Source organism: Microcebus murinus, chromosome 7 (assembly GCF_040939455.1).
Source record: "Microcebus murinus isolate Inina chromosome 7, M.murinus_Inina_mat1.0, whole genome shotgun sequence".
NCBI lineage: Eukaryota > Metazoa > Chordata > Mammalia > Primates > Cheirogaleidae > Microcebus > Microcebus murinus.
In genome coordinates, this window is record NC_134110.1 from 54522313 (window position 1) to 54546435 (window position 24123).

General features: G+C 34.1%; 1 protein-coding gene across 3 annotated transcripts; it reads right to left on the minus strand.

Annotated features, from left to right (window-relative positions):
- Positions 1 to 15270: 15270 nt before the first annotated feature.
- On the minus strand, positions 15271 to 24046 carry ENY2 (ENY2 transcription and export complex 2 subunit). Of its 3 annotated transcripts, none has more exons than XM_012786311.3 (5): positions 23894 to 24046; positions 22502 to 22578; positions 19206 to 19276; positions 17964 to 18038; positions 15271 to 15532 (listed from the first exon to the last, which is right to left on the minus strand). In XM_012786311.3, exons 1-5 carry the CDS (start codon positions 23897 to 23899, stop codon positions 15456 to 15458), a joined length of 306 nt encoding a protein of 101 aa, XP_012641765.1. In that variant the 5' UTR covers positions 23900 to 24046; the 3' UTR covers positions 15271 to 15455. The 3 variants fall into 3 exon arrangements, with proteins under 3 accessions (XP_012641765.1, XP_012641766.1, XP_075861188.1); XM_012786312.3 differs by having other exon boundaries at positions 23966 to 24042; XM_076005073.1 differs by having other exon boundaries at positions 23834 to 24035.
- Positions 24047 to 24123: the final 77 nt, after the last annotated feature.

Sequence of the window (24123 nt, forward strand, 5' to 3'; positions counted from 1 at the left end):
CAACATTGTTGACATCTTTCTTGAAATTCCATTCCTCTGAATACTCTTAGGTTTTTTCCTAGATCTCTAATTGTTTCTATCTCATATTTTTTTTTGCCATCTTCTTCCAGAAAATTGGCATTCTGGTAGGTTCTATGCACCCTTTCCTCTCATCTCTTTGGAAGCAGGCCAATGTGCAGAAAATCAGGTAATTGAATGAACTTGCCAATTAATTTAGATTTACTAAATTAAAATATTGTAATATTGAGTAGCAATGCTTAGTAGCTTTACCAAGAATAATTTAGCAGCATTAATAAAAATATTTAATTTAGGTTGTCATCCATGAAATGCGTAACTGTATTTTTCAATATTAATACCCAAAACAAAATTTAATGAGGGAATTTTTATATGAAGTTGTTTTGGCTAGTTTTTATTTTGTGTGTGTGTATTGCTTTTAAATTAAAGTTAAGTTAACCTAAATTAAATTTGGGGTGATTTTACTAAAATGTAATTTAAATGCAATTTAAGTGAAAATTGTGATATTCTTAAGATGATTTTGAATTTATAAATTAAAATGGATGAGGAATAGGTTAAATGATACTAAAAGAATATTAAAATGTTTATATTTAAAAAGTAGAAAATGTCATTTGAAAGCATTAGGAAAGAAATCAGAAGTAGTGAAAAAATCTGTCCCATATAATATGCTGAAGGTGTAATTTCTAATGAGGAACCATTGAAGTAGGTAGACTTTTCTGTAGAAAGAATTTATATAGTTTATAACCAAGAGGAAAACTAAGTTTTGGATATATTAATAAAGTGATTAGGAACCTTTTTATGTGGATTTCTGTTTTACCAAACGTTTTAAAGATTCTTTCACCAAATTTTCAGATAGCATATCAACCAGCAAATGGCATACAACATTCAAAATATAATATGGTTATTCCTATTGTGTCCTATTTTATTTTTCGACTTAAACCATACTAATTACTTGATCCATTATTGGAGTCCTTTCCAGATAGCCTCACTTCCTTTCATACTTAGTTTTCTTAGAACAAGTTATGTGTGTATACACACACACACACAAGTATGTGCAACTATTTGTATACATTTAATATGTTTATATAACATATACATATAATATATGATATTTAATATTATATATGCATATATAATTTTCTATGTATATTGCCATCAGCAACCTAAATCAAATAATTCTATTAAAGCTGGTAAATATTTGTATTAAACTATAGTCATCTAATTTGACAAATTTAACAAACTGATTATTCAGCAAACTCATTGTTTGGCTAATTAGCTTCAGGAAACTTTATTTCTGGCAAATTAGCCTTCTTTCCTGTCTTATAATGCCTAAATTTCTTTAAAAAAAACCAAGCACCATAATTTTCATATATAAATTTTTAATAAATTATTGTTGAATTAATATCTTTAACTGACTTTTTCCTTTAAATAGTGCTTATATATGAGATAAATAAATGTCCTAAAAGGTTCACAATGTTGAGATTTTTAATCTTGAATTATTATATAGTAATAATTGGATGAGCTAATGTCATGATAAGTAATTATGACTAGATGGAAATTCATATAACCCAAAATTCCCTTTGGAACCAGAATAAGCAGTCTTATGTAGTTTATATAATGTATTATTTAAAATCGTATTCAACTTTAGAATCTTCAAATCTTTACAAAACAGACTCATCAGGGGACATGGACATGAGGAAACATGAAAGGAGACTCTTGACCATTAAACCCCCGGTTTCTTTTGTAAATTCTCAGAAATCTCACTCTAACAAAACCCTGTTGATAGGGCCAGCAACATGAGCATGTGATCTGTGCAGTAGTGTAGGGCCTTCTGCTTGGTTTAATGCTCTACTATCACCATCTTGAAATCCTTAATACTTTTTGAACTAGGCACTCCCCCCCATTTTCATTTTGCATGAAACCTCACAAATTATGTAGCCTGTTCTGCCTGCCCATATGGTGAAAAAAGAGACAGATTTTAAACTTGTCCCTTGACTTAAAAACAATGAAAAAATGATAGAGTTTGGTAAGATCTCTTGCAGAACTAGAGAGAATAAGGAATTCAGTTGTGAATGTTCTACAGCTCAGAATAAGAGCTGTGTGCTGGAGTTTGATTTCAAAAGTAGACTGTATTGTAAGAGAGAATGAACAAAATGAGACACTTACAAAACAATAGTTTGCCTTCAACAAATATTCAGTGTCCTAGGTGTGAAGAATATGGCAGTGATTGAGAAAAATCCTTGTCCTCATGGAGCTTACCTTCTTGGTAGAGATAGACAATAAACACAAAAATTAGTAAAATGCATAGTATGTTCAAAAGTGATACATGCTAGGGAGAAAACACCAAAGCAGGGAAGAATATTACTTTGTGTGTGTGTGTGTGTGTGTGCATGTGTGTGTATGTGTTGGATGTGATGAAATTTTAGAAATTTTGTTAAGTACAAAGTCATTACTGAGAAGGTGAATTTTGAGTAAATATCTGAAGGTTTGAGGGAAGCCAGTTGGTCATGTGGACATCTGTGGTAAGAGTTCAGATGCCTGGAAGAACAAGTGCCAGTGTCATGAGGAGGGAGTGTGCCTGGTGTATAAGGAGGAGGGAAGTCAGGGTGGCCAGAGTAGAGAGAATAAGCAGAGTGAAAGAAGACATGAAGTCAAAGAAATAATGGGAGGAGGGACAGATCATGTGAGATCATGGACTTGACTGCAATTGAGATAGGAATCCACTGTAGAATATTGGGCTGAAGTGTGATATGATTAAACTTATGTTTTCAAAGAAACAGCAGCTGCTGTTCTGTTGTACTAAGGCAAAGATAGATGCAAGAAAACCAGTTGGAAGATAGTGCAAATAATCCAGACAAGAATAATGGTACCTTAGACCAGGATAGTAACTGTTTATGGTAGGAATTAATCAGATTCTGGATATATTTGAGAGATGAGTTACCAGAATTTTCTAAGAAGGAAGATATGTGGCAAGAGAAAAAAGAAGAGATCAAACATGACTGGAAGGGTTTGAGCCTCAACACCTAGAATAATGGAAGCCATTTCACAAAGAATGTGAAAGAAGGAGATTTGGGAGAATCTATCAAGAGCTTACTTTTGGGCTGGGTGTAGTGGTGTCATGTGCCTGTAGTGCTAGCTAATCTGGAGACTGAGGCAGGAGGATCCCTTTAGCCCAGGAGTTCTAGACTTCAGTAAGCTATGATTGCACCATTGCATTGAGTGACAGAGGGAGACCGTTCTCTTAAAAAAAAAAAAAAAAAAAAAAGAGCTCACCTTTGTATATGTCAAGTTTGAGATTTATTAGACATCCTAGTGGAGTAGTGGAGATGTAAAATATGCAGTTTTCATTTTTTAATATGAAGTTTACTACTTAACCACTTCGGTTTGAGAGTGGACTATAGTCGACAGCCACAGATGAATGTGCACATTGACTTTAGCCGACAGTCATGATATGACTTTTCTAATTTTTCATTTATCAAAATAAAATTGTGAACATTTAAAAATAACGCAATGAAAACATATATGTATATGTTACCTAGTCTGATTTACATTACAAGTAAAGCTGCCTGTAAAGTAAAACAAGCTTTCAGTGCTTTAAAGCTTTCCTCATCACACAAGAGCAAAACGGATTCGTCGTCAATGCACAGCACAGACTACCCTGTGGATTGCAAGTGCCGGCTGTGGGCAAAGTTTCATGGCCAGTGAGTGCCATACCAAAGTGGTTAAGGAAGTTATAACATTAGACCCATGACAAAACCATACATGATTGTGCTTTTCCTGTCTCAAATGCTAGTATGATGTTACTGGCCAGCTCTCCAGCAACATATGCCTGTGAGTAATTTATCTACCAAAACGTGAAGATGCACATTTGCACATTGGTCACCTGGACCTCTGCATGGTTGTTTAGTATTCTGTATCTAACATTGTTTGTTGTTTAATGCCTAGAAGGAGATAAAAGGTTTTCACTGTTTAAGTATTATAAAACTGGATAGTTCAGATAAGAGTGCTCAACTCTCCCTTAGCAACTTTACTTGGAGCTACACAGCCCAAGCAACATCAAACACATTAGGCTGTTAAGACAATTATTAAAGTGTGTTAAAGTTATTTGTAATTGCTAACAATAATTGTGCAGTAATAAAGGTCTTACAGAGTTTGGTAACTTCTGTGAGTGTCATTCTTTCTTTTTCTTTCTTTCTACTCCTTTTTTTGTATTTATTAAGTTGTAAAAGGGGTATTTGTGATTATATTTCCATCAATATAGTGTGCACTTTAAAAATAACTGTGAGCAAGTTGTGAATAATATCAGAAATGAGATCCACTATTTGTAGGAAGGCACAGACACAGACAGCCACGGAATTCTGTGCTCAAAAATAATGACATTCCTAGAAGGGCATGACTTCTGAGCTTCTGCAGAAACCCTGTGTCTACATGAAGGTTAAAACAATATAAAGTGTAAAAAAATTGAATAAATTGAAAAAAACTATTTTATTTTACTTGTCTTACAAATTGCTTGAATATCCCATTACTTTACTTAATAACAGACAATTTACTTGTTTCTATGAGATTCGTCAAATTGCTTAAAAGCCTTAAAGCTAATACAGAGTTTCAAAGTGTCACTTAAATCAAATATTTTATTTTATTATTACTTCTTATATTTTTGTAGACCCAATTTAAGTTAAAATGCTGAAGAAAAGAATGATGATGAAGAATGTGGATTATAGCTTTACTTGCATTAATATGATGGGACATACCTGTGTTCTTTGTGAAAACCCACACACAAGTTACATTCTTCCCTGCTTTGGTATTTTCTCCCTAGTATGTATCACTTTTGAACATACTATGTATTCTATTAATTTTTGTGTTTATTGTCTATCTCCACCAAAAATATAAGCTCTATGAGAACAAGTGCTTTTCTCAATCACTGCTACAGTGTTTTTATTTATAAAAAGTGTTTTTATTTATAAAAAGTTAATCCAACAAAAACTCAAAGAGAAAAAGCTAGGATACTTGGAAAACTTGGGTTGACATTTAACAAAAAAGACTTTAGTTAAACCATATGCACTGGAAATGTTCAAGCTGCTTTTGGGATCAGAATAGAAGAGAAATGTGTTGATATATTCCAGAATTATTGAAATATCTTAACATTTTTAAAAGCCATTGAGGGGTTTTTGTTTCATCATCCTCCTTCAGTATTGTACCTGGAAAAATTATGATTTTATGGGTCTTTTTTTTGGAGACTAACAAGGCTGTGGACACTTTGGAAATGCTAAAAAGTTGTTTTATTGTTCTTTTTGCTTTTTATTATTTTTCCAAATAAAACTTTGAATGGAAAAATTAAAGCATTATACTCCTTATGCAGTTAGTTCTAACAATGCTTGGTAATACATCTGATATTGCTACCTTAATCACCATCCAAGCACCTTATGCTGTCATTACTTCTTGTTTTTTACACAGACGTGCACTAGGAATAAAGACTGGTCTTAAAATCCTGAGAGAAGCTTTATCAACAACCACAAAAGTCATCAACATTATCTAAAGTACCCTCTGAATGACTGACCATTTTTAAAAAATGGTCAAGAAATAGGATCTTATTATAAAGAACATTTTATCATATAGAAGTTCACTGGTTTTCCAAGGGGACAAGATTATTTATTTATTTACTTATTTATGCATTTATTACTTATCTTTTTTGTGGTGAGAACACTTAAATTTTACTTTTTTAGCAATTTCCAAGTATACAATATATTGTTATTAGTCTGTGGTAAGCATGACGTACAGTGGATCTCCTGAACTTATTATTTCTATCTGACTGAATTATGTGTTCATTAACCAACATCTTTCCAATCCCTCCACACACCAGCCCCTGGTAACCATCATTCTACTCTCTGTTTCTATGGGTTTGTGTTTTTTACACTCCACATATAAGTGAGATCACATAGTGTGTGTCTTTCTGTGCCGGGCTCATTTCACTTAGCATGATGTCCTCCAGGTTCATCCATGTTATTGAAAATGACAGAATTTTTTAAATTTTTTTTATGGTTGATAGCATTCTCTTGTGTATATGCACACAAAAGTATTTTCCTTTTCCATTCATCTGTTGATGTATATACTTAGGTTAATTCCATATTTTGGCTATTGTGAATGATTCTACAATGAAAATGAGAGTTCAGATATATCTTTCAGATACTGATTTCAATTCCTCTGGACATACACTCAGAAGTGAGATTGCTGGATCATATGGTGGTTCTATTTTTAATTTTTTAAGGAGCATCTATGCTGTTTTCCATAATGGCTATGGTTTTCTTTGCATTTTCTGGTGATCAATAATGTTGAGCACCTTCTCATATACCTGTTGGCTTTTTGTCTACTTAGGTTCTTTGCCATTTTTTACTCCAGTTGTTTTCTTACTATTGTGCTGTAGGAGTTTGTATATATTTTGGATATTAACCCCTCATCAGATGTATGGTTTGCAAATGTATTCTTCCATTCCATAGATGGTCTCCTTGCTCTGTTGAATTTCTTTTGCTTTACAGAAGCTTTTTAGTTTGAAGTTATCTCATTTGTCTATTTTTGCTTTTGTTGTCTGCGCTTTTGGGGTTATATCCAAAAAATCATCACCCACATCAATGTCATGAGTCTTCCTCCCAATGTTTTCTTCTAGTAACTTTATTATTTCAGGTCTTACATCTAAGTATTTAACTCATTTTTAGTTGATATTTGTATATGGTATAAGATTAGGGTCTAATCACATTTTTCCACATGTGGATATTCAGTTTTCCAGCCCTGTTTATTGAAGAGACTGTCCTTTCCCATTGTGTGTTCTTGGCATCTTTGTTGAAAATCAATTGACGATAAATACGCAAGTTTATTATGGGGATGGGGGCAAAATTTAAATGTTTGTTTGAATTAAGAAAAACTTCTTTAAATTTTCCAAAAGAAAAGAGATTCTGCATTCAGAATACTTTGAAAAAAGCAATTTACACGTGGGCTGGCTTACCTGGCAATTATTTTTGGCCATATGGATGGGCTAAAACTTTCAAGTCCACTATGGTTTCTACTTTAGAATATATATCTTCTTAGAATAGGTAGCTGATTTGAAAGACCAAAATAGAAACTGATATTCTTGCCAAACTTTGAAATGCTTTACCTTTAGATGATTATCAACTTCTTTGAAAAGAAAAATCTGAAAAACCTGGCAACTATTTAGATCCTTTCAGAAATCACTTCTATCTTAATGGTATTAAAGTTGAACCCTGGCTGCCACAAGCTATGGTTGTGCACTCCAGCCTGGGTTACAGAGCAAGATTTCTGTCTCTAAATATGTAAATAAATGAACATTTAAAAACTAAAAGATAAAGTTGGACAATAGATCTAGAATCCTTTTCTTTCTGAGATAAACTGTATTGAAGATGATATTCTAGTCTATAATCTTTGATCTTAGGACCAAAAACATTATAGTTGGTGTTTAAATTAAAAAGCCTTTGAGAATTTTGGTATCTTTTGAGGCAAGCTCACCCTGGCTTTGTAAAGTGACCTAAAAAAGTTTGCATTACATTCTATGATCTGAAACTCAGTGTCCCCCAAAATTTATATATTGAAATTTTAACTCCCAAGGTGATGGTATTAGGAGGTGGGGCCTCTTGGGAAGTGATTAAGTCATGAAGAGTGATCCCTCATGAATGGAATTAGTGTCCTTATATAATAAAATAGGCCTCAAAGAGCTCATTTACTCCTTCTACTTTGTGAAGATGCAGTGAGAAGATTCTTTCTATGAACCAGATGTCCCTCACCAGATACTTTGATCTTGGACCTTAAGCCTCCAGAACTGTGAGAAATAAATTTCTGTTGTTTAAAAGCAACCCTGTTTATGGTATTTGGTTATAGCAACCCAAATGGACTAAGCCATTCTATTTGAAATATATATATATATATATATATATAGCAAATATATATAAAACAACATACACATATACATACCATCATAACCAACCAAGAGTTTTCAATTCTTGTAACCATTAACACAAATATTTGAAATTGATGGAATGTCCAGCATAACATGAATCTTGTCTGGTCAAATACTACCCCACAGTTTAATGTTCTTACCCAAGTTAAGAAATAACTTAATAAACCTTTACATTGGTATTTTAAAATAAAATACAGTTTTAAACTTACCTATATTTGAAATGTATTGCCTTATATTTGTGTTAATAAAGATGAAAATTATACATTTTGAAAATTTTTGATAAATATATGTTAATATAATTTGTTTCCTGTATAAATCTACAAATTTTATTTTGTGCATTTAAATAAATCATTTTAGAAAGAGTTCATAGCCTTCATTTGATTGCTAATGGAACACAAAAAAATTAAGATTCCCCGATTTAGGTAAAGGATGAAGCTAGAGAAGAAAATAGGACACATGCTTAGTATTTGGGGAACTCCAACTGTTAGAGGTCTAGTAGAAAAGAGGTTAGAAAACAAAGACTGAGAGACACCATCCCTGGGTTAGGGAGAAAGTAGGACAGTATTGCTGTACGGAAATTAAGAAAAGGAGCAGCTGAGGAAAGAGAGTGGTCACTTGTTATCAGTTGTTATCAGCTGTTGAGAGGTTGACTAAGGTAGTATTCTCTCTTGCCCTTAGCATAGATAGCATTGTTGGAATAGCAATTTCCATAGCCCAAACTGAGTGAGTTGATTGGGAAGTGAAGAAGTAAAGAGAGTATCTATAGACAACCCAGTTAAGAAGTCTTCCTTAGAATGGGAACAGAGGAATGGGCCTGTTCCTTGAGAGAGATCTGTGATCTAGATATAGTTTTTATGAAAGATCCTAGATACCAGGCCAAGTGCTTGTGCTGCTAAGGCTGATGCAACGGAGGGAGAAAATTCTGATGGAGGATGGTTGGGGACAACTGCAGGAAGAAAATCATTCAGGAGAAGAGAGGTACTGGGATACAAAACACAAATGGAGGCAAAGCTAAATATATGGGTGCAAATTCAGGAAGGCTAGTAGGTTTGCTGTTGGGTTCTTGTCTGATTGCTACTGCTTCTTTGATAAAGCATGTTATTAGTGCTGCAGAGAAGTGTGAATTGGGCATTGGGGAGTGGGAAAGTGTATACACTAGGCAAGTGTGTGAAGTTCTTGGGCAGGAAAAAGTGTTCATTTGAGGTTGTGACCATTATTTCTTTACAAACTGTGTTCATGAATTAGGCTAATTAATGTTGTTAAACTGTCCATACTACTGAAAGCGATATACAGGTTAAATGTAATTCATATAAAAATTCCAATAATATTTCCCACAGAAGCAGAAAAATACTCCTACAATTCATATGGAACCACAAAAGACTTGAATTGTCAAAGCAATCTTGAACAATAGCTGAAGGCAACACACTTTCTGATTTCAAATTATATTACAAGCTATAATAATCAAAACAGTATCATACTAGCATAGAAAAAGACACATAGACCAATGGAACAGAATAGAGAGAACAGAAATAAACCCATGCATATAAAGTAAACTCATTTTTGACAAGGATGCCAAGAATTCAAAAAGTGATTTTGAAAAATATAAGAAGTAAAGGCAAGTTTGCAAACAATAGAAAACATTTATGCAAAGATGTAAAAGGAACACTAACATAATTGTATATATTTTATGGTTCCATATTTATTAAATGTACACAAATCAAAGAAGATTTCAATTTTATATATAATGCTTTATTGATATAAAAATGTGAAATGAAAAATCAAACATATTTTGAAAAATTTCAAACTTATTGGCAATAAGTATCTATATACCCTTCCATTAGATTCACATTTGCAATCTCTCTCTCCATATTTAGTATACATTTTTGTCATTGATGATTTGAGAATTAGTTATAATGCGAGCCTTCATTCCTAACTACTTAACATGAAACATGGTTTTTCTTCATAAATACAACTGTAACACTCAAGAAATTTAACACTGAACTACAACCCATGCTTTAAATTTTCCAAATGTCTAAACAATGTCTTTGATAGTTGTGTTTTGCTTATTTATTAAGAATAATATATTGCTTTAAATTCTAATAACTCTTTATTTTCTTTTAATAGGTCATGCCCTTGCTTTATTTCCTCTTTATTTTAGAGTTTCATTCCTACATGATATTGACATTTTTTGAAAGGCTATGCTAATTTTTTTTTTCTTTACAATGCAGTGGTTTTTATTTCAAAATGAGACATTGGAAGGGTTTTGTAATTTTCTTCAACAACGCTCAGATGATCAGGTACATACATGAAATAAGCTTTCCAGATTGGCTAAGTAGGACTGTGTGTGATTAGAAGAAAGGGAGGAAGAAGTTAAAGGTAATTGTACAAGAGTTCAAATGATAAACCATCAAATTTAAGCTGGTAAGGAAGGAAGTGAGAATAATAGGGACGTGTTGATAACAGTAAAGGAGTAGCTCACTACAGGTCTCTATAAAATGAATGAATTAGTCAGGAACATAGGAAATGCAGCTAATCAGTGAATATGTCTGTTCTTTTTCACTAAATATGTCTGTCTGAAAGCTCAATTTTCATGAATAGGATAAAATATGGGAGATAGAAACTGTTTTTAAGATCTTCATTGCTAGGAGAATAGCATAGCATATGTGGGGGGTGGGGGTGCTGTGTCTGTGGATTTGTAAAGTCCTTTACCAAAACTTTGACTTTAAGTCATACCTTCTAAGAGTAGCACCTGTAATTCGCATGCTTTATTATACTGCCAGTATTCCTAGCAAACAAGAGATATACTGTTGAAAGGCAACTGTCACATGGAGCCCTGGAGTGACTAATGTAGTTATTAAGCATGTTAATGGTAGAACTGAGAAGAAACCTATAGAACTCACTCATGTACTGTTTGTTGTATCTCAGCCAAACTGAATCCTCCTCAAATCACATAATGTATGTCACTACCTAAATCATCTGCATATCAGACAGGTTGTGGTTTAATACATATTTCTATTTTAATTATTCTACTGTGTGGCTCTTATCCCCCCCCCCCACCAAAAAGCCCAATTTTGACAGATGTAGTAGTCTAGGAAGGATAAATTCTTAGGGATATGCCCCAACAAAAATTTTAGGGTAAGAAGGTAAATGGTAACTAAAAGCTGTTTATTATCACTTAATTTTTGTGATCCCAGGCACAAAGCTGAAGCATTAATGGATGTGATAAATACTGGCACCAACTCCTGTACTCAAAACTACTTTATAAACATTGCATCAGGAGTGCAGATTCCATATGCCTTTGTTTATGGATATTTTTTTACCATTGTCATCATAAAGCCAACATACATTGAATGTCCACAGGGTTTTGGCACTACATAAAAATGACATAGGATACAAAAGGAAAATATGAATATTATTACCTTTTAAAATGGCTCTCTATGAGAGAGGAACACAGTGATAGGGAAAACAGACACTGAAAATTATTTTTTTTCAATTTTTATCAAGAATTTACTGTACTACCTTTTTTATTTTATAAGATAGGGGTAACAGAACTATTTCAGTACTGGTATATGCTATTTAAATCAACTTCTGCCTGAATTACTGAATTGGCTTCAGAAAATTATCCCAGCAAAACATCATTTGCATCTCACTGTAGCTTCATCTTAATTTACACTAGAAGCATATTCTGAAGTCCTCACATTAACTTTTAATTTAATAACACTTTCATCCTGAAGAAGCAGGCTGTCTTGAATTGGAATTGGGCCTGTTGAAAGGATATAAAATTCAGTTATAGAGAGCCCCAGGGAGGACCAAAATATAGGCTTCAAGTGCCCTCTTGTGGTTAGTAAACAGGAAAACCAAATATAACTTGAAATCTAGAATAAACCTATTCATGCTAAATTTCTTTCTCTATTGCCACTGATTCATTTATTTAAAAGAATTTATCAATAATTTACTCTGTTAGTCACTGAGTATTATAATGGGAAAGAGTCCAAGTCACAGAAAAGTTCATAATAGAAGGGGAGTGAGAATAACTACAGGTAATTTCAACTCTCTCTGCTAAGTGCTATTATGCTGATGTTTATTCTATTTCAATCAAGTTAAAATAGCCATCTTTATTTTTTAGGTATTATCATGGTAATAAATATTAACTAGATATTCCTAAAAAATAAAAGCAGCTATTTCCACATGTGTAATATGTATTATATCTATATAAAACTAGAAAACACATAGCAATCACATAATTTTAGAATTCTTTATAGGATAACATGAATCCATATTGTTCATTCTGATTATTCTATTAATAACATTTAAAGTTTTATTTATTATTTTAATTCCTTCCAGGTCAGCATTATCAGATCTATTATGCAGATAAGAGCACTGAGGCAGAAGGGTCATTCTTACCTGCTAATTTAGTATCATAGGTGAGACTAGAACCTGAATTAATTGCATCTGTTAGTGTTCTTTAGTAGATTCATCCAGTGACCTTTTTGTGGTTTCTAATGGTAGATATGAGGGGTTTTATGAAGTCACTGAGTAACATGAGATAGCCATTTACAAGAAGGGTTAAACCACACACACACACACACACACACACACACACACTGGATCATTTCCAACATCTGCTACTGAGCAGCTGTCACAGTTCTCCTGAGTTGGATGGAGCTTTTTATCAAGTTATGAAAAGTCCCATATCCAATTACCAATTCCCAGTATCATCCAGTCCTTGGCTTGGCACTGATCAACCAAATGATACACTTATAATGCCAAAGCAAAGTGATTACATAAATAATTTAGTTGGGTCTTCTTTAATCCTATACAAGGGAAGCTCACAGTAATCCTAATTAGTATTTTACTCACCCAGTGCAGTCATGTAACAGTAATCCTATTGAATTTCCAACACTGAGCATGAAAGGGTGCAAGATTTTTGAAGAATGTAGTCCTAGTTTACATAAATCAATGATGTAAGTCAAGATGTTCACAAAATTGGTTTATTTGGAAGATATCAATGGTTCTGGACACAAACTACAAGACATTTATAAGATGTCAAAGAAACCTAAAGGTGGTAGAGGTAGAGGTGGGGGGAGGGTTCTCAAAATTATCATTTTAAATCTATGCTCTTCAGTACTTTAAATTGCTGTGATGTATTTTCAACTGTTTGTAAAATTCCATTTCAAAATATTTTCATTTTTTTTCATATTTTCTTTTGACTTATGAAAATAATCTCTGAGCAAATTTGGTTTCCATATACAGTACTATGAAATAAGAACTACCTATTATTGCTAACGTTTCCTAAGTACCATTTAGGATTGTTTCCTTTTTGCTAATGTATAGCAGCATGATGAGCATCCCTGGCATTACTTGAGAATATTATTTTATGAGATGAACTGAAGCAAAATGCTCTTTGGGGTAGATTTTGTGATTGTGTGTGTGCTTGTCTTAGGCTCAAAACTTTACATAACTAAGCCCAGTTGGTTCAAAGACTACATTTAAAATTTAATCAGAAAGATGAACTTGTTACCTTTGTAACAGTAAACCAAAAGTTAATGTGAATGCTTCTCAATTATACCCGATTTATTACCTTTTCTCATGTTCCCAGAAAGTTCATTCACTAGTTCAGTCTTTCATTCATTCCCTCACCCATTCATCCACAGATAAGCATCATACAAAGTAACAAAGTCATATCTCCTCCCCTCCAGGGTATGCACGCAAAAGTTCAAGAACCACTGTGTTTTAAGAGAAATTATGCACAACTGGTTCTTATAGAAATAGTGGTAGGGAATCCAAGTTAGAAAAATGTCAGAATGTTTTAGCAACTCAAGCTCAATTTTGAAGGGCAAGTAGGTATGAGATAAGTAGGATGGAAGGGCTTTCTAGGTTGATGGATTTTCCAAGGTATTTAGGGATAAGACAACTTGATACTTTGGGGGACTCTTCAGACTAACTAGAGAAGCAGATAAAGTCACATCCAGAAGTGCCTAGGTAATATTGCTGAGTTAAGTTTCACCCCGCATTGAGAAATTTCAAGTAGGGGAATAAAATGCGCAGACATGAATTTTAGTAAAGCCACTTCAGGCAACAGTGTGGAAGAGATATCAGAGGAGGCATAGATCAACGAGAGCAAGGAAATATTAGGAGTCTACTATAATAACCCTGGGCTTGCACTACAACAGTTAAGAGGGTAGGTAATGAATAATTTACAACCTTGCTATACTAACTGTTCCTCAATCAGCGCATGAGCACCAATTGGGAGCTCAAGAAATACAGAACCTTGCCCTTGATCTCTGAAATTAGCATTTTAATAAGGTCCTCTAGTGAGCTAATTGTTAATCTATAGGTAATCTATATATCTCAGAGGTATCATTCAGAGGTAAGGAATATAGCAGGGGCAGATCACTATTTTACATAGGGTCACTTTGAAGTGCTTGTAGGATATCCAAGGAAGTATCCATAGTAGTTGGGTATATGAGTCTGGAGGCTCAAATGAAGTATGTTTTGGAGATGCAGTTTACCATTTATCAACCTGTTGGTATCTGAAGCCATGGTCTGACCCAAGTTTCCGGGGAAATACCCAAGAAAAGAATATTCAGTTACGCAGAGGGCCCAGGGAGTCTTAAGAAACATCATTATTTAAAAGTCCCATACAGCAAAAAGTACTCCACAAGAAACAGAAGGAACTTCCAGTGGTAGGAAGAAACAATGTGAGGAGTGGGAAGAGAGTTCCAAGTGGCAGGATGGTCAACATTTTCATTTTCCAGCAGAAGTTACATAAGAATAGGCAAGAGTCCATTGGATTTGGTAATCCTGATGTCAGAGTAAAGCTAACAGGTGGAAATTATTTCCATTAAGTTCTTTCTTGATCTTAGTATGTGGGGATGCAATTTAAAGATTCTGCATTCAAAGTTCAGATGAGTAGAGTATGTGGAAGGAACTTGGTATGGAGCCAACTTGCAAATGTTCTCTCTTCCATTAGATGGCAAATTCTTTGAAGCATAAGGAAGGCACATGATGATGAATAAGACCCAGTCCTAACCCTTAGCGTTTATAACAAATAAGAAAAAGACAACTGTAGTACAAGATGGGGCATTACAATTTATAACATTATTATGGGGATTCAAAAGAGGAATACACCATATGCAGACAATCAAAAAAGACTACCTCTCAGCTGTTAACAGAGACTTGAACATACTAAATATTGAAACTATATTAATTGCTTTCTCTCTTAACAAATCTGGTGAATTAGTAATAAAGACAAAGTCCCATTTATTCCAAAATCCAAGCAAACTTCAAACTCATTTATGAGATATTTATTAAAATAACACATTTAGGGAAAAAAATCAATACAATGTATACATCATTACTGAAAACTGTATACCATCATACAAAAAAGGATTTTATTTTGGGAAATTGATTTCTAATTTATGGCAAGTTTTACTTTCAGAAATAAAACCACAGAACAACACAATCTAATTCAATCTTAAAGGCTGGCATGCTGAGCAAGGAATGTTCTTATTCTTTGTAGGAGCTCCTTCTTTACACTGTCAGGTACCAGGGCTGAAATACAAAAATAAAAAATAAGAGTAAGAAGATTCCAATTAATATATGTCAACTTTGACATGTTGTTCAGGAATACCAATATAAGAATTTCATAAATAAACATTATGATTCAATAAAAAAGTATAGATATCTGAAAAAAGTATATATTTGCAATTCATTATCCAATACCTAAATACATTGCATATTAAAGAGATGAAAACATGAGAAAATTCTTTAAACTAGGAGTGGAAAAGGCCATTTTTAAACACAGAGGCTATCACAGACTGATACATTTGATTTAAACACAACAACTTATTGCTTTATCAAAACCACTATAAGCAAAGCCAAAAGACAAACTGGGGAAATGCTCTTACATAAAGGGGCTGACCTCTTTACTTTACACTTACATCAGATTGATAAGGAAAGGACTAATGGACTAATAGAAAAATAAGCAAAGGAGATGAAGAAAAGGAGAAACATATAGTTCTTAAACATGAAAAGGGCTCAATCTCAGAAGAGAAATGCAAATTAAATAATGAGACAGAATGTTTTATCAGTCAGGATAAAACCCAAAGTCAGTAATATACTATGTTCTGGCAAGAATGAAGAAAAACAAGCACTTTCATATTGGCTGGGAGTATAAAATGGTATGTTTTGAAAGGTATTATGGCAATATTTAATTGTAATAACGAATGCACATACTCACTGACCTAGCAAAAATGCAGAAAACTGCAATAGTAGTTATATTCATTATATTTGTGCTTTTGACCCATGTGATTATTATCAATTCAGAATATTAAACCACAAATGGAAAAAAAGGGGGGGGGAATTAACTAAAAATTCTAATGTATTTGCTGTGTCCAGGGGAAACGGAAAACTTTAGGTATAGTTCAATATTTCCATAAAAAATTAAACAAATAGGTTTAATAAAGAGGATACTCCACTTTATAAATTGTTTAGTTTAAGCCTACTGTAAGATACATAACTAATTCAAGTTTACTGAAAAATGTAATCAATAGTTATACTAAAAGTAATTTTAATCAAAATTATGGTGATTGAGAACAGATCAGTTGACCCGAGATGTGACTATAAAGGTATAGCCTCAAGGAGATTTTTTTGGGGTGAAGGAACTGTTTATTCTATATCTTGACTATAGCGGTGGTTGTATGTATCTATAGATGTATATAAAGTTCATAGAACTGCACACTAAAAAAAGGTCAATTTTACCGTGTTATTAAAAAATATCTTAACATTAGTAAAAGGAAGAAGATACAAAAGATTTATTTTTACTTCTCTTTTCTTTATTTGATCATCCACTAGCAAGGGAGCTACAAGAGAGTGAAATATCAAAGGTACAAGTGTTGAAGGAGAAGCAAAGGACAGTTTCTAAACTGTATAACTGGTTTCTAAACAATGTTAACAAATTAAAGATAAATCACAGAAAAAGAAATTAGTGAAAATTATTTTAAAATAATTAATGGTTTTTTCCTTTCCCCTGAGACATACTCTTAAAAAAATTATGATTTCCAGCTGTAACTAGGCCTAAAGAGATAGTTGAAAAGGACCACGGGATTCCACCACTTCTTCCCAGCAGGTAGCAGTTCAGAAAATTAGTGTTCTATTGTAATAATTTTCAAACATATTTACTTTTAACACTTCAATTTTTTTTTACTTGGAATTATTGCACTTCAATTCTTTTTAACTATCTCCGAGTGAGAAAACAACCTACAGGCCATCTAATTTACCTTCTACTTACAACTATAAAAAGACTCCAACTTTATCAAAATAAAAGTTTGGCTACATCTGAGATAAAAATGATGTAGTTCCTGACTTAATACTTATTACACATCATCAGTTTTGATCTAATATTTCCTATCTTTCCTTTGCCTTCTGTAAACAAGGCACTAAAGGGAGAAATTAAGAAGAGGTATTAGCATTGTGAGTCTTAAATATGGATTACCCTGAACATGAAGTTATGGAGCTACCAAATTCTTAAGTAGACATTCAAGAAGACAGAGCTTCATTTATTTTTAATAAGGAAAGAGATAGCTCAGCAATGACTCAAGGGTTGGAATAAACTTTGAATTATTAAATATTTAAATGGAGCCAGGCCATATCTGACAAAGTTTATAAATCCTAGCTTAAGGTAATATTTGTCTCTTTAAAATCCCATATTTTAAAAATTATCTGCCTGAACAACCATATCAACTTATGTTGGTATACTGTTTTAGAGTGTAAAAACATTAACACCTATTATTTGTTACTTAAGACTGTGCTAGAGAGGCAGATAGGCAATTATAACTTTTCCCACATAAGGGAACACAAGTACCTAAGTGACTTTGGAAAGGGTGCTTTTCTTTATAAAAAGAAGGAAAATCTGAATCAGCAAAAGAGAATAAAAATCTTGTCTGCAGCAGATGTTTCCTTTGACACAATCTGTATTCCTTACCTCTGCCTTTTGGAGTGATTTCAGCCACCAAGTCATCAACAGTAACGTGTTCTAGTCCTTTTTCTTTAATTACCTCTTATGCAAAAGCAAAAAACAAATCATATCATTTAAAATCATTATCTGTAAGAAAGATTTTCATAGAGGAAGGATTAAGATCATGTTTTTAGAGTGTAGACTGGTCTTAAAAAAAAAAAAGAGGACACTTTGAAAATTCAGTTCAACCGTAGAAACATATTAACTATTCTCTAGATCAAAAAAATAAAAGTCTATTCATTAAAGTCTCAGCTAAATAACCTGTAACTTAATAAATAATTGTAACAATGAACTTGAGTTACAATGTTCAAGTCAAACTAACATTTGTAAAAGGGTGGAAACTTATAAATGTTACAATTAACATTTACTGGATCTCTATTAGGTGCTTTACACCATATAATATTCACAATAATCTAATGTGCTAGGCATTTTTCCCATTTCACAGGTGAAGCAACTGAGGCTTAACGATTAAATAATTCATTCAAACATGAGTTGAAATCCAGCTCTAGTCTTTAACCAGAGAAAGTATGTATGACCTTAAAGAGTATGCTTTCACTAATTTGCCACATTGCCTTCTTACAGTTAATATATAAATAGTCTCTATTATTTTTATTTGTAGAAACCATTAAAATACAATGGGGATTCATTAAAAATACCCAGAATTCCATTATACAAAAAGCTGAGTAAGAAAGGAGGGTCATCTTAGTGACATGTGTAATCTATCAAGTAGTATCATCATCATACCCAGCAATTTAACAAACTTCCCTTTTTACATTTAAGCAAGAATAATTCTCTAAGAGCTTTTATAGATGAATTTTTCAAAATAACACTGTTATAGACAGGAGAGAGATGATTTCTATAAATCTGGCAACCCTCAAGTGCTCAATTTGTTATTAAATTAAAACATTATTAATGTTGCTGAAAAACATGGGATTCCATATTTTGATGCAAGGGAAAATCTTGAGGGCTCATGCTTCTCTTGTTTTAAGAGAAACTTGAAGAAAATTCCTAAAAATCTAGGAATTAAGTCTACATATATCACTGAGAGGAGGAAACTATTACATCAAGATTAAATTTCCTACTTGTTTAAAATTATGCTTGAGTATTCAATGTACCTTAAAATACTGATTATATGTTTTTTTAGCAATCCCCAAATCAACTCAATTCAGAGCAATGGGATTAGCTTATCTTCTAAATGAAACTGATTACCTTTACAGTGTGCCTTCAATTGATCTTTCCAGCCACATTCAATTAATTTAGCTCTCAGCAACTCTTTGAGGCTGTTGAAAAATAAATGTTTTCAAATTAAACAATGTACAACATCTTAGGAATGTTTGAAGCAAAAGTTGAACTGTGCAACTAAAATACCTCGTCTTTCAGTACAAAAAACTTTAATTGTGCCCTAATCTTGGTTCTATTACTATATAGTTCTTTGATCTTATCCAAGTCATTTCAATTCTGGGCCTTTCATTTCATCTCGGCCTCATTTAATGAGTAAAAGAAACTCTACTCTCTAGCCTTCTTACACATTTTTTACCTCCCTCCACCAACAGGAATATCATGGTTGTTGCACAACTTTTAGAGTATTAATTGAGCTTGGAGCACCTGCAACACTGAAATCTTCGAATTCCAAAATTTATTCTTGGATCACAGCTTCTTATCCTTTAATTCTCTTACTTTCCCCATTATCCCACTCTCCAACCTCACAGACTACCCCCTTCTTTTATCCCATCCTATCAGGCTCTTCTAAATTACACACTGACTATGGTATTTCATTCATTCTAAGACTGGTTTCCTCCATATTTTAATGATTCAGTAATTGGCATAGCTATATGATCGGCAACATTTTCTTTTTTAATAACAGTAAAAAAGTAATGGTGTGTATTGTAATTAATGGCATCACAGATGTAATAATTTTCTTACCCTTTGTCATACCCACCTTTACAAATCTTCAATTCTTAACCTAAATCATTTAACTTCTCAGCTTTAACATGTCACATCCCAAACCAAAGGGATTCTTTCTCTGTAAACCACTTCTATTTTTATAGTCCTAGTCATCCACGTGACATTTCTATCTTGATATTTAATTAGGTCTTTCAATCTTAACAGGGCCAAAACCCAACTTGTGATCTCTACCACTTCATCCTCCTCAGAATGACAACTCCATTCTTCTGGTTCCTTTGGCGAGGAATCTTGGCAATATCCTTCAGCTCCCTTGTTAACACTACACATCCAATCCTATTGGTTTCAGTTTTAAAATACATAACTGGAATTCAAATGTTTCTCACCATTTCTGTCATTACTACCCTTGTTGAAGCCACCATCTCCTCTTCTCTGGACTGTTACCAAAGCCTCCTAGCTTGTCTTCCTATTTCTTCCCTTCTACACTTCATTCTCCTCCCACTGCTCAAAACCCTACAGCGTGCCTTCTTAATTTACTCAGAATAAAATTCCAAGACTTTACTAGAGCCGAAATGATCCTCAGTGATCTTTTTCCCCAGCTATGCTTCTGACTTTACCTCCTCTCCTTCACCCAATTAATTTAGTCTCCTTAGCTTCCATGTGTTCCTCAAAAATGCCAGGCAATCACCTGTCTCAGGATCTTTGAGTCCTCCCACTCCCTCACATCCTTCTGATCTCTTGTCAGTGCAGCCTTTGTTTTTTCTACCCAAATATCACACGCCATTAGTCTCTGCTTTATTGTTCCTCTTATCACCATTTAACACACTACACATTCATTGTTTGTGTTCTCCCACTGTAATGTAGGCTCCATGAGAGCACAAACTTCATTTTTATCTATAACTGTATCTCTAGCACCTTAACAGAGCATAGCATATGATAGAAACTCATTAATTTTAAGCTACATAAATGAAAAAACAATTAAATACATAATCCCCTATATTCATTACTGGTAGTTCTATCCTCTGAAGTTACCCAAAGCACTGTTCTAGATGCTTCCTTCCTCATATTGAGGGCTGCTGTTCCTACTTTTTAGAAAAGCAGGAACTTCTTAGCTCTCCTTTCCATTTTTAACCATATGTAATCTTCTATCTTATTTTTCTGCCATCTATCTTGACACCTTTACATCTATCCTCCACACTGACAGAATAAGATTCCTAAAGTGTAAATGTGATCTAGTCCTTCCCTTTCTTAAAATCTTTTAATGACTCCCAGCAGCTAAAATAAAATCAGTAACATCTTTTTGCAAACTCTACCACCCATTTTCCTGCCCTTTCTGTGACAGAAAAAACTGGCCACTCTTAGTGTATGGGTAGGGTTCTATAAATAGAAACATGTCCTAGGCAAGGCTGATCATCACCTCGTCTACCTGTAGGTAGAGCCTGCTTGAGAATAAAAGGCAACACAGAGGAAAGCAGAGTTGACAGAAGATAAAGAAATATTCCTGACAACAAATTTTTAAGTGCCTGGCCTCAGTGGTATCTGAAGAAATTTCAAGCCCTACACTTTTTAGTGAGATGAGCTTATACATTTTCATTGGTTAAGTCAGTTTCTTAGATCAGTTGTTATCATTTTCAATCAAAAGAATTCTGACTCATACAAAATTCACGCTCCTCCTGTGCACTCTTCCAGCTAAATGGCTTTTACATTTTATCCTCTAGGTTTATCCTATTATTTTGCAATTCCCAGAACATAATTATGTTGTACTAAAGCTTGGTGACTTTGCATATTCTGTTCTATCTCCCTAGAATGTCCCTTCCTTTATTGGCTTAGAGAACTACTATCCTTTTGCCCCAGCTGAAGTACCTCTTTTATTATTCTGTGAGATCTTAACTGATGACCTTCACCCCAGGCAGAGTTGAAAGATTCTCCCTGTTCCTTATATACACATTTCTCTTATACACTTTATTATCCTGTTTGTGGGAGCCTTTCTTAATCCCCCTCTGTACTTCTAAACCTGTTCATTCTTCAAATATTTACTGGGCCAATTATGTGCTGGGCATAGCATCGGATGCTGGGCATACAATGGTGTTTTTCCTGTCAAGGAACTTAGATCATACTAGAGAATACAAACTAGTAATATAGACAGTTAGAATACAATGTAATTAAATGCCATAATGAAACAAGGTATTTGGACTTAAAAACATTCCTTGAAGAGGCAGTATGTAAATTAAGACATGATAGATGAGCTAAAATTAGCTAAAAATCAGAGGAAGGAAGAAAGGTATTTCAGAGAGTAAGCACATGCTGCTCAAGGTTAAGAGAGCTTGGTAACTAAAAGTGGTTCTATCAGGTGTATCCCTGTTAAGATCTGGGTAACATTATGTCTTCAATTCTAATTATCTGGGTATGTATTTTTTCTTCTCCCAATTACATTATACATTCAAGAGAGGGTCATCTCCTGCTCATCTTTCTACATTACCAACTCCTTCCAAGTCCTGCAATATTGAACAGACCTAAATTATTTTTTATAGATATTAGGAACAGATGTGATGTATCTATTAAATATGGTGAAATGGAATTTATTAGTGCAATCTAGTACTTACCGTTCTCTTTCTCCAGTTTCTATCAACTTTTGGTTAATCGCTGCTCTCATCTGCGCATCTTTGTTCATCTTGCTAACCTGGACATTGACATGTATTTTCAGATATGGAACATTTACAAAGCATTTTCTTCTTAATCCTCTCTAGGCAAGCAAACTAAAACATTTATCATTCTATCAAGTGAAGGAATGACAAATTGCAAGTGTGTTAACAATATCATTACTCTTTTAAACATATATGCCTGTTTGTGGGCTAGCGTTTGTGGGTTTTTAAAAATCACATTTAATTCCCAGAACTTATTCCATTACATATTATTAACGTTTGTATTTTACTGATGAGGAAACTGAGGCACAGAAATGGAAAGTGGTGAAAGCAGAATCTGAACTCAGGTACTTTGATCCCAGAAACTCCAAACACTTTATCTAACTGCACATAAGTGACTGATCACTTCCGCACATGAACTACATCCAAAAATTTCGAGAAGTCATATAAGCTAAATATCAAAAAAAGATTAAACACTATCATTAAAACATGAAATTATCAGATAAGGCTTTAAGTACTTTAACTTCACTCTTCACTAGTATGCATTCGGAATTACAATGCTAAACTAGATGTAAGTGTGTGTACTACTAAACACACACACACACACACTGCTAGTGGGTTAAGGGGAAAACAAATCTCAAACTAATATCTAACTTAGAAATTTTTCAATTTTCAGTAAAAACAGACAACTAAAACCAAAATAGTGCTTAAAGTAGAGAAAAGTTAGATTTTGAAGGCATTCAGACCATTTGAAAGTTTAAAAAAAATAAAACTTAGAGTAAACTAACGTTTCCCCACCTGACACTAACTTGAGACTACTTTTGTCGTCTCCTATCTCGTCCATATGAAAATACAGACTGGTAGTAAGTTTTCAGAGTTAATTTTATTTTATTTTATTGGAGAAGAACAGGGAAAAGGAGGAGTTGAGAAAAAAACTAGGAAATGTTTGCTTTTGTAGTTGCGGGTTACCATTTTCAAAATACCTAGTAGCATTCCCGGAAAATTGAACTTGACCTCGCCTTGGCCCCTAAAATACGGATAGTGACCTTGGACAAGTCACTTAATTCTCAAAGGCCTCAGTTTTCTCACTGGTAAAACAAGGGCACTAGGGGTTCCCTCCCAGTTCAGACATTCTTTGGGAAAATAGAACAGGGCGGAGACAGAGAGAGGCGGGAGGGGAGGAGCCAGAAAACAAAGCGAGGACTGGCTTCAGGCCAACTCCGGTAGCACGCCCTGTCGGAGAGCCCTACAGGCCCGCGAGCGCGGGTCGGGGAAGCTAACGAAAGACAGTACATCGAAAGGAGCCTGGGCTGGGCCCGAGTCCCGGCCCTGAGGACCACGGGCATAGCTCACCACCATCACCGCGGGCGAGCGCCGTCCCTTCCCAGCGACGAAATGACCCTTGCGCTGGTGACCGTTACCTACCACACTCTTCGGCTGCCCGGACTTAGACCCTCAGTAGCTCGGGCACCTAAGCACACAGAAAGCTAGAACACGCATTTCCGGGGCGGGGTCTCGCCACTCTGCCTATAATGTGAGAATTTAACCAGCGCGGGCCGCCTCCTGGTTGCTCAGCCCTCTGG

Bases quoted from the DNA above. Each gene is read 5' to 3' on its own strand.
- ENY2 (XM_076005073.1), bottom strand. From the start codon at position 23,899: ATGGTGGTGAGCTATGCCCGTGGTCCTCAGGGCCGGGACTCGGGCCCA. The intron at 22,579-23,833 runs GTACTGTCTTTC...GTCAATGTCCAG, and splicing joins CAGCCCAGGCTCCTTTCGAT to GTTAGCAAGATGAACAAAGA. The intron at 15,533-17,963 runs GTAAGGAATACA...TTTGTATTTCAG, and splicing joins AATCACTCCAAAAGGCAGAG to CCCTGGTACCTGACAGTGTA.